The 16,707-nt window shown below is 33.1% G+C and overlaps 2 protein-coding genes across 2 annotated transcripts; both read left to right on the top strand.

Annotated features, from left to right (window-relative positions):
• Nucleotides 5,654-9,390, top strand: LOC109711792 (chromatin modification-related protein EAF7). Its single transcript, XM_020235016.1, has 4 exons — nt 5,654-5,947; nt 6,064-6,190; nt 7,988-8,150; nt 8,879-9,390. Exons 1-4 carry the CDS (start codon nt 5,693-5,695, stop codon nt 9,096-9,098), a joined length of 765 nt encoding a protein of 254 aa, XP_020090605.1. The 5' UTR covers nt 5,654-5,692; the 3' UTR covers nt 9,099-9,390.
• Nucleotides 14,816-15,509, top strand: LOC109712135 (PLAT domain-containing protein 3-like; the record flags this gene model as incomplete). Its single annotated transcript, XM_020235560.1, has 1 exon — nt 14,816-15,509. A coding segment is annotated over one exon (510 nt), but the record flags the coding sequence as incomplete, so codon positions are not given.

The following is a 16,707-nucleotide window of genomic DNA, read 5'->3' as shown; positions in this document are numbered from 1 at the left end:
TTTGTTATCAGGTGCATGAGAAGTTAATTGTTGTTGCTTTTTTAATTAGAGGGAAGCTTAATTACTCATATTAATTTGTTATTATAAAAGTGATTTAGAGGAAATGGTTTTGCAGTTGGCTTACTATGTATACTTGTTGGTGTATATGATGATGATTAGATGGACTACTCTGCGTGAAACATTGAATATTTCACGGCGTAGGAATTGAGTATAGGGTCTATATACAGAAATGTGCTAACTTAATTAGGCCCCTCGCTAATTTCCATGTTGAGGATATATGATAGGAAATTATTCAGTAATACCTTTTTTAAACAATCAATGGTATATAACAACTGCGTTTGGTTTTACTGTTGCTAGAAGCCTCTGCTTGCGTTTGGTTTGAATATAGATAAGAACTGTTTATTCTACGAATAGGTACAAGTTTAAATACTAATTTTACGTTTGGATGAAAATTAGGTTATTACTAGAAATAAAGTAAATAGTGTTTGAATGGTTAGATTAAAATAGAAGGAATAAGAGTTATAATTTTAAATTAAAAATATTTTATTTAATTAATTAATATTAAAATATTAATTAAAAATAGTTTAATAAATTAATATATTTATTAGCTATGAATATTGTATAAGATAATGAAAATATAAAAAAAAATAATTTAATTTTTAATTAGTTAGTAAATTATTTTAGTTAGATAATTAGGAAAGAAATTAATTAGATTAGTAAAAATATTAACAGTTGATCAATATAAATATTAGTTTATGGATAAACACATTAAATTAATAATTTTTAGTTAGCTAATTAATTGTATATAATAAATTAATTAATTACTTTATTATTTAAGCAATAGATAATGATTTAAATATATTAATTAAATTAGCTACTAATTTAATACCATAATTAAAATTAATTTAAACTTTAATTAAGCGTATTCCCGCTTAGGAACAAGCTTGCTCTAAAAAAAAAAAGGATGGAACAACAATTTTAAACTTATACCAACTTGTTTAGGAAAAGGAGAACTGTTGTTCAAATCTCCCAAAATTATATTTCGGTATAAAGGAGGGAATATCCCTTACCCCAACCAAACTTGATTTTATTTGTTCTACATAATGTATTTGCTTTTCCTTTACTAACCTTTGTATAAATTCTACCATAAATTCCCTCTGAAATATATGCCTAGCTATACTGTAGGAGGTTCTTACTGAACCAGCTTTGTTCGTCAAATTGATTTGCATGGGAATCTAGAGCTCTATTCCACAGCCTTATCAATGATTGATTGAGCATTCATGTTTTATAGTATCAAAGCTCCCAGTTGGGACTAATCATTGAGGTTTCTATACTCTTCATGTGGTCCTCTAGTTTCTATTTGGAACCTTTCTAATTAATGCAACAACTAATTAGAACTGCACTTTTTAAGGACAAAGGTCTCAATCATATATATGAATAGGCTAACATACGCATGCACCCTGACTCTACGTCTAATAATATTATGCTTAAATTGTTAAGACTCTCAAAAGTGTATACGAGTATATATGACATCTCATGTTCTCCTTAAGCATAATTTGTGTGTTATCACAATCACAACAAGTGGTTATTTTATGTAAAAAGTTTTTTTTTTTTCCTTAAGAAGTTAAATATTGAGTGCTTAGTCCACTTTCAACTGTTACAGATGAATCTCCCAATAGTAGAAAAGCATCCACTAACTGCAATGAATACTACCTTATCATCTCTCTCTCTCTCTCTCTCTCTCTCTCTCTCTCTCTCTCTCTCTACCTCTCACACACATTAATATATATCTACCAACCACAACATCCTTCCTATTACCCAATCATTCACAAAAATTCTGAAAGAATCACCAAATAGGTTAATTGGGTCCCTCATAAAGTAATGTGACAATGCCAGAGATGTCTTATGTTCTTTATCTGTGGTTTTCAATCATGCAACCTTTGGTTACCTCATCTTCTATTTAATGCATAAGCATTGAGAAGCAATAAACAACTAGAAATGTTTTGCTACACATTAGAAGAAGGAGAGAGAGCATACTCCATCATATAGAGAGGAGAGGAGTTAAAAGCCCTTTCACATCAGCAGCTATCACAGTTGCCTCTAATGCTAATATGCTATGCTATAAAAGATCTTGCTTTTGGTGTCAGATCTGAGAAAACTCCATGATTGGAAACCTGAGTCTCCAGTGATAGCAACCTTGTTACTCCATACAATCCTGGCAACTCTAACTTTGAAATACAAAGGCACAGAAAATAGAAACAATATTAAGTCTAACCTCTACATATCTTATACACTCATGGATAATTAAGCACCCCATTTAATGGGAGCCACTGTAAAAAACCGCCTTAACATTTTTTTAATTCAAAGTTTTTATTTGCTTAATTACAGCTGTTTCTTTGCTCCCCCACTTCCACACATACCCTAATTCACCCTCCTTTTAGAACAGAAGATATAGCTATGCATCTAGCATATACCTTATATTATTGAGATTGCACTTGAGATCCCCCACTTATTAGTGCAAGAAAAGACCCTTTCATGCATATAGAATATGGAGTGCAACCATTATAGGATGCAGAAGAAAACATTATTATAATGGTGAAAAAACATGGCTGCATGCTTTGACTGGATATTTTACACCAATAGCTTTGCAGAAGCTCTTTTGCTCTCGAACCAAGGAACATGTATATAGCCATGGTAAATTAGCCCACAACCCACATGACCCTAAAATGTTAAGGTCAGCAATGAATGATTATCCCCAGGTAGAGAACATGATCAGCATTGTCCTGAAATACTTTGTTTACTTAAAAGATTGATATTGATGTTATATATTAACAGCGATATTAATAGAATGATTGATTCCGGTTACTATTTACTAGCTCAAATGATTGAATGTTTTATCACTATTTACTGGCTGAATCTGACCAGATTAATGAATATACTTTACGTCTAATAACGATGAAGATGACTGCTTTTTATATCACTTCACTACCTGTAAAAACAACCATCAATACATATTGTTCTAAAACGTAGGATCTAATCTCAACTCCACCATAGACCACCTTGGATCTCAATTCGTCCACACTCCAACAGAGGCAATGGAATCTGTGCATTATCAATAGTCTCTCTCTCTCTCTCTCTCTCTCTCTCTCTCTCTCTCTCTCTCTCTCTCTCATGAGGCATGAATTATCCTTTCTAGTAGGCCACAGACACCCACTAGGTGTAAAGGGAATCTATGTGGTTGAATGAGGAGTTGGATTCCACTTCAACTCTAATGCCTTTTTGAGCACACCTGGTTTGCGAATGGGACACTAACATGCATCCAAAATCCTTTGACAAAGCCTTGCTCTCTCCTTTTGATCTCTATTCCTTTCATGCGTGGAAAGATGGTGAATTCACTGTATTCAGCTCATCATTGGTGCCCATGCTCAATGAACCAAGTCATTTTTTATACATATATAGAACTAGATCCTACATATGTATATATGTGAACCTTTAGTTTTATTGATAAATAAACAGGCAATTTCGATCCCGGAGGGCCCTATAATTGGTGACACTAAGAGAGGAGCTAGCTTCCTGATGGGACAACAACAACCTATCAAGAATCACTAGCTACGTACTGATCATCACCAACCTCTACCAAACTCATTAACAGACGATAAAAGCGATTAAGCACAGATCATTTAGCACATTCACTGTATTAGTATAAGGAGAAATGCAATAGATTAATAAGGACTTTAGTGACGTTGTTTAAGTATGCGACGTCTAATATATGCCCATCTTCTGGCAATGTTCCTTGGTTGTTTTCTATTAACATCGGGAAGTAAGATCGATGGTATATCTACGTGCCATTTATATTTGTCGTGCACGTAAGGAAGCGTTAACAATATTTTCTAGATCATTTTCTATCAGATAATCTCTTCGAAATTCATGTATACCAAGTCTACTATTAACCAACTACAACTTTGAAGTTAATATCAAAGACAAGGCCGAGGTATACTAGATGGTAACAATGACAACATATTGATCACATTACATCTACATATTATTCTCAAAAAAATAAAGGAAAAGAGACAAAAAGATGGGTAAGGGTACTCTGAGCAAAGTATGATCAGTGCAGGCCCATGTTTAATTTGGCATCATGCATTGAAAACGTTGAGCTCCTGTATAGTTTGAGTGGGGTTGGTAATTAATGGGCTACTCTTAACTCTGCCACCTTATTATTATCACATGGATATACACTGCATGCATGCATTGAGGTGCCCCCACCAATATTAGACTCTGACAAGAACTAATTAGCCGCCACGTGTCAACGTGGTGTTGGCTGATGATACTTTCTTATGTTCCCAAAATGGATCCAATGTTTAGTTGTTGTTCTTGTTGCATTTAATGTACTTCAGTTTTCTTTTAATATATGTTCTCTAATAATGATATCAAGCATTCCCATTAATTTCATTGCTGAATAATATATATAGTTAAAGAAATTTAAAAGATATTTTCGATTGCAGAAACATATATTTCTCCTAGACTCAAGCTGTTCTGTCCTTTGATAGTTAGCTACCCATGCTTGATTTTTGAGAAGCTCGAATCGAGATAGAAAAGTCTCGAATTATGTGTGATCAACCAAATGAAAATATGTGCGTTGAACCGATCGTCCCCAACGTAAAGTGGTAAAAATCTTAATGGTTGCATGATACCTGAAATTTCAATTTCAAAATTTAGTTGTTTCTTATTTCTAACTAAGTTTATTTATTTCTAAAAAAAAGAACGAAATATATAGCATGTTACTTCTCTCTCTCTCTCTCTCAAAAAAAAAAAAAACATATATGTTGAATATAAATATTAAAAGACCGTTTACTAGTAACTTAACCTTTTCGAGAATAAAAGTTATTTCATATTCCTTAACACATAAGGTTTTAAGTTCAAGTTTTGCTAAACTGGCTCCTAGTATAATTAATTTCTTCATATTTATTTTAAGTTTACATCTTGGGTTTCTTTCCCTTTTATTCAAGTTTATGTCTTGAGCCTGCGAATGGCATGAGTGGATTGTTGAATATATAGCTTAAAAGATATTAATTGTTCAGTGACAGTTTATTCTTTTAAAGAATAATAATAGTTTCATAGTTTCATAATATTTAACAGTGTACCTGAGATCATTTATGTTCAACATAGCTTGCTCAACATGCAGATACGTACATTTATGTCTAAAACATATTTAAAAGTTGCTTTTCCCCCCTTTTCTCTGAATGGAAATTCCTTTTTATTTAGCTTTTAATTACTCGAATTTTCATTCAATTCCAAGAACAAATCAGATTGAAATAACTGTACAGTTTGTAGACCTTCTTGGTTTTGTAAATTAATTTTACTTAATTTTTTTTTTTATTGTCACCCTCTCTATTTTTTATTTTCATTTTTTTTTCTATTGGCTATACACTTGATGGGCCTATGAGGGCACGTCCCAATATTACCTGGGCGACTCACCGTACCAGATCAAATCATATCCACGAGGTTATTGGGCTTCGACTCCACTCAAAACTCAATGCGGGCTGGTTCAAATTTCCGATTTGGTTGATCCGGTCCATTTTGAGGTGGGTCGGACCTGGCTTTAGCGGGCCCTCGTTGTTATCCTCACCCGACATAGGTTTTGCGAAAACTAGTTTCGAGCCCTACACTGAGAACCGCGTCGCCTCTCCCCATGAGCTTAGAACTCCTCCAGGGCTACTCCTCCGCCTCCGAGGAGGGGGAAGGAGACGATCGTAACCCTTCTTCCTCCCTCAGCGACAATGGCGACGACGACGAAGACGAAGACGACGATGGGGAGGAGGAGCGCGGCGACGAACCCCTCGCCTCTCGGAGCAATCGATCCAATGGGGCGAAGAAATCGCCCTCCGATGCCCCAAAACCCTCCCCCGATTCCGCCGTCCCCTCCGCGTTAGAGGCCTTTGCCGAGGTATCTCATTCTCTCTATATCGCTCTTCTTTGATTCTCGCGCACAACGAATTCGTGTTCTTCGTGGTGTTTGGGATGATAGGGTCTGTGTTTTGCTTCGATTTGGGGTTTGTGGAGTGCACAGGGCCTCCGGATTTTCTCAACAACTGCGTCGCCGCTCCCGAGGAGACGCGAGAAGCGCTCGGGGTGCTCGATCGGAGGGCGAGAGATCGGTCGAAGAGAGATAAGAAGGATCTTCCCGCTGGTACGCCTCTAAAAGGGTTTAATCTTTTTGATGTTCGATTCGTTAATTTGTGCGAACCTTAATTCACAGATCCTTTCTCTTCTAATCTTAAATTTTAGTGAGTTTATAGGCCGACACTAACATGAATTTGCACGTACACAAAAATACACCAGCAACTGAGAGAGGGGAAGTTCATCAACACTGTTTAAGTATTTAATAGAATATGATATTATTAATTTCTCTCTTGCATCACCAAAAGACATGTTTGGACCCCTCTCGATATGTCTATAGTTTTGTGATAGTGCGGCAGTAAAAGTGTAATCGTTGGATAGATCATCTAAACTGGATATTATTTTAGGAATAATATTGCTAGTTTTGCTCTTCGCATTCCTAATCACAATCTATTGTTATCTGCCGATTCATCTCAACAACCTAATGCAACTGAAAAACCAATTACTCATGTTCCACGGTGTTGATTTCGGCTTTCACCCGTATAAGGGAACTGCTCTTCTCTAGCTTACTCCTCCTTTATACTTTCCCTTCTACTCGATCTATCTTTACTTTGTCACTGCGGCATGCATAAATATAGGGAAGATAAAGGAAAGACAGAAAATAAAAATACATTTTTTGTATGTTGGATGACAATGGATTGGATGAAAGATGATGTGACGCCTCACCCATTCTAGAACTACCTTAGCCCTAGTATGTTCAACTCTCTTGACCTCTTTGATCTAGCCACCGCCCATGCTATATTCAGATCAAGAGATTTTGTTCTATTATATCTTATATATTGGACTATTCTAAATTTTGAGGGTGTCACATTCTTCTCCCCTTTAAGCTCTGACGTTCTCGTCATGTTCAAGTGCACTAACAAGCACCATACAATATGAGACACATTTAGCCCGTCATTCAAATCTTGACTCAGTCGAAACTCATCTCACACTTCCGACTAGTGATTGGCTCTGATAACTATGACGCATGCTTCCTAAGAGGGTTATCCATTTTAGAACTATTCTAACTCTAGCACGCTTAACTCTCTTAATCTCTTGGGCCTAGTTATCGTCCAAAATGTTGTAGCCGGGTTAAAAGGTTTAGCTCTATTATATCTTATATATAGCACTATTTCAAATCCCAGGGATGTCACAGATGACTTCAAAAAAATAACTATAACTTATATGCAAAATGAAATGCAACATTTCAGAAGCTAGCAACATTCTTGCCGCAGAATATACAACCAAACCCATATCAAGTGTTTGAAAAGTGTAAACAAATGGTACTTTTCTGACAGAAGATTACGTTAGATTCTTGGACAAAATTAGGACCTTTTCCTAGCATTCACTACTAGTGGTGAAATTTTATGTAGTTGCTTATCATCCAATTGTGCAGTCCAACTGTATATAGCATCTATAGAAATAGCCTAGGACTCTGCCAAATGGCAAATCCAACTGTATGGATATGAAGCTGCATATATATGTGCTTGTTGCATTTCGAGTGCACAAATCAATTGTAACTTACCCCGAGTGGTGAAGGTTAGTCATGTTTGTATTGATCATTCAGTTATGGGGCACTATTTGGGCGGTCAGATGGTGAGAAACCTGCCAGATGATATCGTTTGGAGCTAGCCATATGTTCAATTGCATTGGTAGCTCCTATTAAGGGCCATTCTTCGGTTGAAACAATCTATTATATGTTTTTTTTGTGTGCTAAATTTTAATTATGCTTACTGTCTATGCTAATATTTTCATACTTGTTGCATCCAATTTGCAACTTTCTTTGTGTGGCTACTTTTCAGCAATAGCTTACCAAGCATATTTCCAGGTGCTGTGCTGGAGGGAAAACCTCAGTTAGTTGCCATTCGTGATCGAGTAAGAAGTGATGTTGAGGGGAGCACGCCCTCTTCTGGTCATGTGACTCTTGGTGAAACCAAACGAGTAATTACCGCTGCAAATCCAGGAGCACAAGATGCTGCTGAACTCTTGAGGTACCTTTTCTTTTTGTGGGTCACTAAGACTTCACAAAGGGTAAAATGTTTGGATAGTCCCTGCACCATCCCAGTAGTGCAATTCACTCCCTGAGCTTTTCGCCCAAAGTCTCAACACTATTATGGCCTCTACTTTCTCATATATTGCAACTATATCCTGCTCGTGCACAAAAAAAAAAGGCTAAAATGTGCACTTTTAAACCCTCTTCAATATATTATGTATTGTATTTAACCCCTTGGATAAAGAAACTATGTACTTAACCCTTCTGAATACTTTCATTGTTAGCACTTAGCCTCTTAGACTAAAAAATATGCACTTCACCCCCTTGAGGTGGAAAATAAAAAGGTAAAAAATGAGGCAGATTTAGTCATTTCACTATTTCTTTTAACACTATAATCTTATAAGATATATTTGATCTTTCAAGGGAGGTTAATTACATATTTTTTTGTATTTAGAGGGTAAAATGTAACCTGCGATATATTGAGAGGGGTTTGCTGTATTTTAGCCAAAAAAAAAAAAAAAAGAGAACGATCTGACAACATACTTTTCCAATAAAATGGCCTTTAGAACGCTGTTTGAAGTACACACTGAAACAAGGAAACCATTTTACAGCAGAAGACGCAAAATGATCATTTTATAGGAGAAACTTTTACTTTTGGACGGTTAGGATGTAATTACAGTACATCCACACTCTCCAGACTAAATGTATTATTCTTTTTTATCTTAGGATGTGCCTTCAGTGTGGGGTTCCGAAGACCTACTCTCATACACGTGGCGTAGTGTGCCCAATTTGCGGAGATCGCCCTCCTGCAGAGGTAAAAGAACCTGATAAGAAGAAAGGGTCGACCATCAAAGAGAAGGAGAAGAGCAAGAGGATGAGAGGACAATCGACTCATTCTGCATGGAAGAGCGAGACCGAGATGCAGCTGAGACAACAATATGACTAACAATCCAAAGAAATGATTGTGAATCCTCGGATGTTTATATTAAAATCTAGTTGCATGAATCATATATTAAAATCTAGTTGCGTGAAACATATGAATACTTGTATGCTTCCTGAAAGTTTGTGGAACGCAATTTAGTGTTGCCTTGAGATTAGTTTGTGTTGTATCGTTTTATTTGCGAGCAAATGTTATGGTTTGAAAATACTCTATTTGGCAGACATGGATGTGATTGCCTAATCTCTACTGGATATCTTGAGTTGATTCGTGGCAATTAGATTTTACCATTTTAAAATTATCACAGTTGTACTACATTACTACTGCATTATGGAGGAAACAAGAAGCATGCCCTGTAGACACTGCTAGCCACAGCTCTAAGATGAATAGTTAATAATACTTTTAATTGTCGGGGATTTGTTCTGCATTTACTTGTTTGCTTTTTCACTCTGTTTTGTGGCATTTAATCATTTAATCATCTATTATGTTTCATGGGAAAAAAAAAATAAAAATAATCATCTACTACGCTAGAATACCATTTTGGCTTTTTTGGCTGTCCGCGTTTTAAATCTGTTTTATTTTTTTTTTCCAAGTCACAGTACATGCCCCAGCTTGTGGTTTGTCGTGTGATGGATATTTCTTTAGAAATTCTATAAATTTTATAGCGATTGCTAATCTTGCTTAATAATGTAGACAGAAAATATTTTCATTCTGAATGAAATAAGATTATTCCAAAAAGTGATAATTATTTTAACGAGAGGGGTGTCTATTTTTCATTTCTGAATGCTAGTAATCTGAATTTTTTTTTAGAATTTCTAAACTGTCACCATCACAGTTTAAACTGTTCAATTTAAGATTTATATATTTTTTAAAAAAGTATTTTAAATAAAAAAATTTCAATTCAAATTTTACATTTTAGATGAAAATTTTGACTGTAAATAGTGTCACGCGGGGCTTTCTGCCGTGTCCAGAACCTTCCTGTGGAATCCAGATCTTACCACCAAAAAAAAAAAAAAAAAAAAAAAAAAAAAAAAAAAAAAACTTGCCACGTGGCAAGGAGTGAGGGTCCCACCTGAATAGGGATGAGAGCGTGGGCTCTCGACCATAGGCTCCGTACGGCGTACCACAGCACGGTCGCGCAGCCAAGCGGGTTGGGCTCGGGCTCTTTCGTACCGACACGTTGCCGACTACAGCGGGGCTAACCCCACCTGCGAGTCTCGAACCCGACGAACTAAGTTTTCGATCGATATACCGGAAATGAGCCCATAGATCTTTAATAAGATCGAACAGCGTGAAGCACGTGGGATGTACAAAATCCCATCTAGAATCTCACGTGACACATTCTCATACCTGTAGCGGATGGAACTCACTTCCGCTGTATTACTATTACAGTTAGGGTGCATTTGATTCGTCTCTCTTTCACTTCGAATTAAAATTGAAATAAATAAATTTGTTTGTTTATATTTGGTATATGAGATTTTTATTTTGATTCTGATTTTCGGGTGAATAAAAATGTCTCTAATTTTTCTTTTTTTCTATCCAGCCTAGGAGGTCGAATTGAAAATTGAATCTGGATGGAATGAATTTGTTCGGATTAAATTTAAATTTTTTAAACTTATTTTTTAATTAAAATATAAGTTTAATTTTAAAAATCATATTTATAAATTTAAATTTAATTTAAACTTAAATTAAAAATTAAAAATTAAAATTCAATCAAGCATTTGAAATCTAATTTAAAAATTTATATTTGAATTTAAATTTAATTTAAAATCTAAAATTGTATTCAAATTTTATTTAAAAATTAAATTAAATTGATGGATTTAAATTGAAATTTAAATTATAATTTTAAGTTTGAATTTGGGTAAATCAAAATTTAGTTTTATATTTTGAATTATTTGTTCAATTTTAAATTTTATTTAAAAAAAAATATTTAAAATTTTGACATCATTTTTAAAATTTTGATGTAAATTTTTAATATCGAATTTTCAATTTAAATTTAAACTAATATATTATAAAGATAAAATAGACATATTAATTTGATTACGTTTTTTATATCTATTTAAACCAAACATCGACAATAAAAATGACTCATTTCGTTTTCGATTCAGGTGGCGAACCAAATAGAATGAGATAATAAATCATTTCGATTTCATTTCCAGTTTATTCTCATTCCGAATTTGATACCGATTCCGATTTCGAACCAAACACTCCCTTATTTTATTTAAGGATTAATTACATACGGCTCCTTGTAAATATAATGAATTACAAATATATTCCTACAAAGTTTAACTTTCTTATGTCATTTCTATAAAAGTTCAGTGATATTTATATTTGTTCCTCCGGTTTGTTACTGTTACAGAACTGTTTGTTCTTTTACAGCAAATAAGTAAAATGTTAAATTTGTCATCATAAATATGTTCCTCCAAAAACCTCAACTGTTATAATCGTGCAGAAATATCTCCCAAAATTTTTTTCAATGGTTATTTTCTTTCTCTTTAAAATTCAACCCAATCTCTTCTCTCATTTATTTTTTGTTCAATATTTTTTTTTTAGCAAAATAAAAAAATTATAAGGAAAGTTGAATGGGAAAGCAATATGCAGCGAAGCAACACGCGTCATGGATGAACGGGGGCAGAAAAATTCTAGTTGCGGATTTGAAACTAATATAAAAGAGAGAGAGAGGAAGAAGAGGAAAAAAAGGAAGAAGAAGAAGAAGAAGGGTTCCCATTGCTAAAATTTTCATTGAGAGAAGAAGGTATAGTATAAGAAAAAAAAAAGTCAATTTATCTTATTGAGTAATGAGGTTAAGTACTTTAACTATAGTTAATTAAATTTTTTTAACAAATCTTAACGGTAGGGGCAACATTAACACCTTATTTGGTTGGGAGATTATCCCCTTTTATCCCCAAACACAAAAAATAAAGGATGGCATTGCTATCCTAGCTCCTAACGGGTTATCCTAGTGTGGAAATAATCCGTTAAGGGGTGGGATAGAATTCCACCCTTTGTATGGGAATAAGGGTGGGCACCCTTATTTAATTTTTTTAAAACTCACCCCTATTTAACTTTTTTAAAAATTTAAATTTAACTTTTTTAAAAATTTAAATTTAAATTTTTAATTATAAATTTTAAAAATTTATAATTTGTAATCTTAAAATTAAAATTTTATAATTTTATAATTTTAAATTTTAAATTAATATTTTAAATTTTAAAATTTTAAATTTTGATATTTTAGATTTTTAATTTTAGATTTNTAAATTTAATAAAAAGAATTTATTATAATACTTAAATATAATTTATTATAAATTTTATTATAATATTTAAATATAAATAATATGTATTAATATAGTATAATTAATAATTTTATAATAAAAATAATGTATTATAATATATAATATATTATATTTATATACTTTAGTTTTAATTCAATTTATAATTTTAATTAAGTTTGAAATTAAGCATTGGAATAGTGCTATTCCACCAAAATGGTGGAATAATAAATTTCTTGCTATTCCGGGATAACCGGGAATAGCAATGTTTGACCGGAATAAAATATCTCGGCGAATTTTCATTCCGTTTGGCGAAATAGCGGGGACAACTTTCTTTATCCCCGCTTATTCTCCCAACCAAACGGGGCTTAAAAGTATATCTGTAAGTATATATCTATCTCTATAACATAATGAATTGTGAGTTAAAGATACACGTGGCATTCTTTACGTGAGGTGGGGTGAGGATTAGGGCGGAAGTAGAATATCGGTGCCCACTCTTTTTTTTTTCTTTTTTTTTTCTCTCTTTCTTATAATTTTGATAGAGAATTAAATTTTTTTTAATCTAATTTGATGCTTCTCTCTTCTTATTAATATAAATTTTAATTTTAAAATATTAATACTTAAATATAAATTATATAGTAAAAAATAAAATAAAGATTGATTGAGTTTAAACTAATTACTTATTTTAATAAATTTAATTACGAAAATTGTATGAAATATGCTACCTAAATTTGTAAAAATAAATAATACAATCAAATTTTAAAGTCAAAATATTATTAACCGACTTAAATTTAATATATTGAAAGATTAGATGGTAAAAATAAAATTTTGAAATGTTGAATAGCTGATTCAAAATAGTTTATAGTCCAAGAAAGTTATATATGTTTAATTCATTATTATATTTTCAAGATGCTTGAAATACTTGATTTTGACATTTAAATTGTTGTTTTCCTTTTCAAAAAGTATATCTGTATTGTTTATGTTTGAATTTATGACTAAACAAATTAATTGAAACTTATATTGATCAAGATTTATAGCTGTCCTTAGCTATTCTTATGATTGAATTCTTACATCGCCCTGGCATACCTAAGGGTGTCAACGAGCCGAACACGAGCAAGCCGGGGCTGACGTGTGTTCGACTCATTTAATAAATGAGCCGAACACGAGCTGACTCGTTAAAATATCCAGCCGAAAAATTCGGCTTAAACGAGCCGAACACGAACTACCTCACGAGTTGGCCAACGAACAATAAGTTAAAAATATTAGATTGAATATATATAAAAAATAAATTTATAAAATTTTATCTATTAAACTTTGATCTAATGTTTGAAATTTTACATATAAATCAGTCTTTTTGTAATTTTATCTATTAAACTTTGATCTAATGTTTGCTAAAAATTAAATAATAAAAATATATGTTACATATATAAATATTTATTTTTATATAAATATAAATTAAATATATTATATTATATAAAATATATGTATTCGAGCTGTTATCGAGCCGAATACGAACAATCTGATTCCAGCTCGTGTTCGGTCCGTTTATTAAACGAGCTGAAAAATTCAGGTTTTATTCGGCTTATTTAATAAACGAGCGATTCGATTTCGAGACGAGCACAAATTGGCTCGAGAACGGCGAGCTGGATTGTCACCCCCAGCGGTAACCCCACTTATATACCATCTTAACCCTTTGACTTGCTCTGCTCTATCATTTTCTGTTTGTTGAATATTGTAAAATAATAATTTTATTTTAACATCCGTTTTAATGATATGAGATAATTGTCTATTTTTAAAATTTTAGGCTGCCAGAGAATGGCTGAGCATACTGCTCGGGTACAATATTAAATGACATGAAACAATTAATTTTGTTTGCGATCTTAAGTTGCTAGGATGTGTTTAGTAATAAAGTAATATTTAAAGGAATGAATAATTTTTTTTTGAAATAATTTACTATTGTAAGATATATAAAAGAAATAAAAAAAAGTGTGTTTGGTACTTTGTTTTGATTTTTTTCTAAAGTAAATAAAATAATGTATAATTAATTTCGGTAAGTGATCGAGAGAGGCGTAAAGGGCGGCATAGAAAACAGCAAGGTGAGCGGTAAACTAGGAAGTAATCATATCCAAGATATAGAAAATAATTTTTAATAGGTCATTCCAAAGTAAATTAAAATAACACGCCTAAGCTAGAATAAATTATTTCTGTTAAATTAAATTGTATTTAGTAGAATATATAAGATAACATAATACTTTTTCCTATTATTATTATTATTATTATTATTATTATGTTGCTGCTTTTGACGAAAAGTTGTACAGTCGTTTTATATTATTATTATATTATTATGTAACGTGATATCATACTTAATTCTAAATTATTTTCCTCTAGAAAGTGAAAACGTTGAAGAGTTCAATTTCTCTCTCTCTCTAATATTTAACGTAACGTATTATTAAATTTTTTGTTGTTCGACGTGTGTTATCGCAGAGCGCGGGATCGCGGTCGAGCTGCGGCGCGGGAAGCGAGTGCCTTTACACTCTGCGCGTGAAAACGGGGACCCTGGACTCTGCGGGCACGGACTCTGTGATCGGCATTACCTTGGCGGGAAAGGATCGCGTCCGTTCCGAGATCAAGAATCTGGTGTCGTGGGGCGGGATGATGGGGAGCGGCCACGACTACTTCGAGAACGGCAATATCGACAGCTTCAGCGGGTGCGGAAAGTGCGTCACCACGTCGCCGCCCTGCTGGATGAACCTGACGTCGGACGGGAGCGGGAACAAAGCCGGGTGGTACGTGGGCTCCGTGGAGCTGACGGCGGCCGGGCCCGAGTTCGGGTGCACCAAGCAGCGCTTCGACGTTTTCCAGTGGCTCGCCACCGACGAACCGCCCTACAAGCTCTACGTCGTCCGCGACAACTGCAGCGGCCGCGCCCGCGGCAACGGCGGCGTGGACGGCGATGAGGACAAGTGAGCTCGATCGATCGGGGCGCCGGCAGGGCTTAGCTTGTCTACGTACTGCTGCATGCGTACTCGATTTACTACTGCTCTATCACTTTGCTTTCTGCGCACCACCGGTCCACTCATGTCTGTTGGCATCTATCTAGTCTAGTAAAATAAATGTGGACAATAAATAAGATTACGGCTTGTTTGCTCTATTATTATGCGTATAATAATAATAATAATAATAATAATAATATATCGATCCTTTGCTGCTTCCGGATTTACGATCTGGAGGTGTTTAATTAATTCACTCTCCAGCACTGCGAAATGCGCCACATGAATTTGGCAATATATACAAACATAGCATATAAGAATAATATTGTGAAACATCTATATACTAAAGTAATACTGACCTTCACCTTAGATTTACACTCTTTAAATGAAAAAAATAATAATAATAATAAAAAGAAAGAAAAATGTTAGGAAATCGAGGTCTCTTTTTTTTTTTCCCTCGATCTCCATTGGATTTGGGAGTTGATCGATCCTTGAGGTCCTTTTTCAAATTTTTTTTTATATATTTTCTTAATGTTTACTTTTAAGACGTGTTTGGTTCGCTTCTTTTTTATCTTAGAAATGGGCGAATTCGTTTGTGAGTATTTGGTACGCAGGAATCTTATTCCCTTTTTGATTTTCGAGTGGAATGGAAATTCTCCAATCACCTCTTTTTCCAATCCGGCCTAATCCGGTTTAGGAGACCAGATTAGAAGTTGGATCCGGATGGAATGGATACTTATTTGGATCAAATTTATTTTTTCAACTTTTTTTAATTAAAACATGAGTTTAAATTTTTAATTTTAATTTTAATTAAAAATTTAAAATTTAATCAAGTATTTCGAATCTAACTTATGAATTTGAATTTAAATTACATTTTAATTTATATAAAATTTTATTCAAATTTTATTGAAAACTTAAATTAAATTTATAGATTCAAATTAAAATTTAAATTGTAATTCTAAGTTTGAATTTGAATAAATCAAAATTTAGTTTTATATTTTAAATTATCCACTCAACTTCAAAGTTTATTTTTTTTTTTTAGAAAAATAGATTTAAAGTTTTTACATTATTTCAAAATTTTGATGTAAATTTTTAATATTTAAACTTTCAATTTGAATTTAAATTAATATATTATAAAGATAAAGTTAGTATATTAGTTTATTACGTTTTTTATATCTATCTGAACCAAACACCGACAATTGAAATAATGTATTCCTATTTCAATTCAGATGACGAAGCAAACAGAATTAGATAATGAGTCATTTCGATTCCGATTCCGACTTCGAACCAAACACGCCCAAATTTTTTGTAATAATATTATTGTAAAATATATAACTATTAGTTTATATATATTTTAAA

This window comes from Ananas comosus, linkage group 6, assembly GCF_001540865.1.
Source record: "Ananas comosus cultivar F153 linkage group 6, ASM154086v1, whole genome shotgun sequence".
NCBI lineage: Eukaryota > Viridiplantae > Streptophyta > Magnoliopsida > Poales > Bromeliaceae > Ananas > Ananas comosus.
Note: the sequence above shows the minus strand (reverse complement) of the source record. Positions and strands in the feature narration are given on the sequence as shown.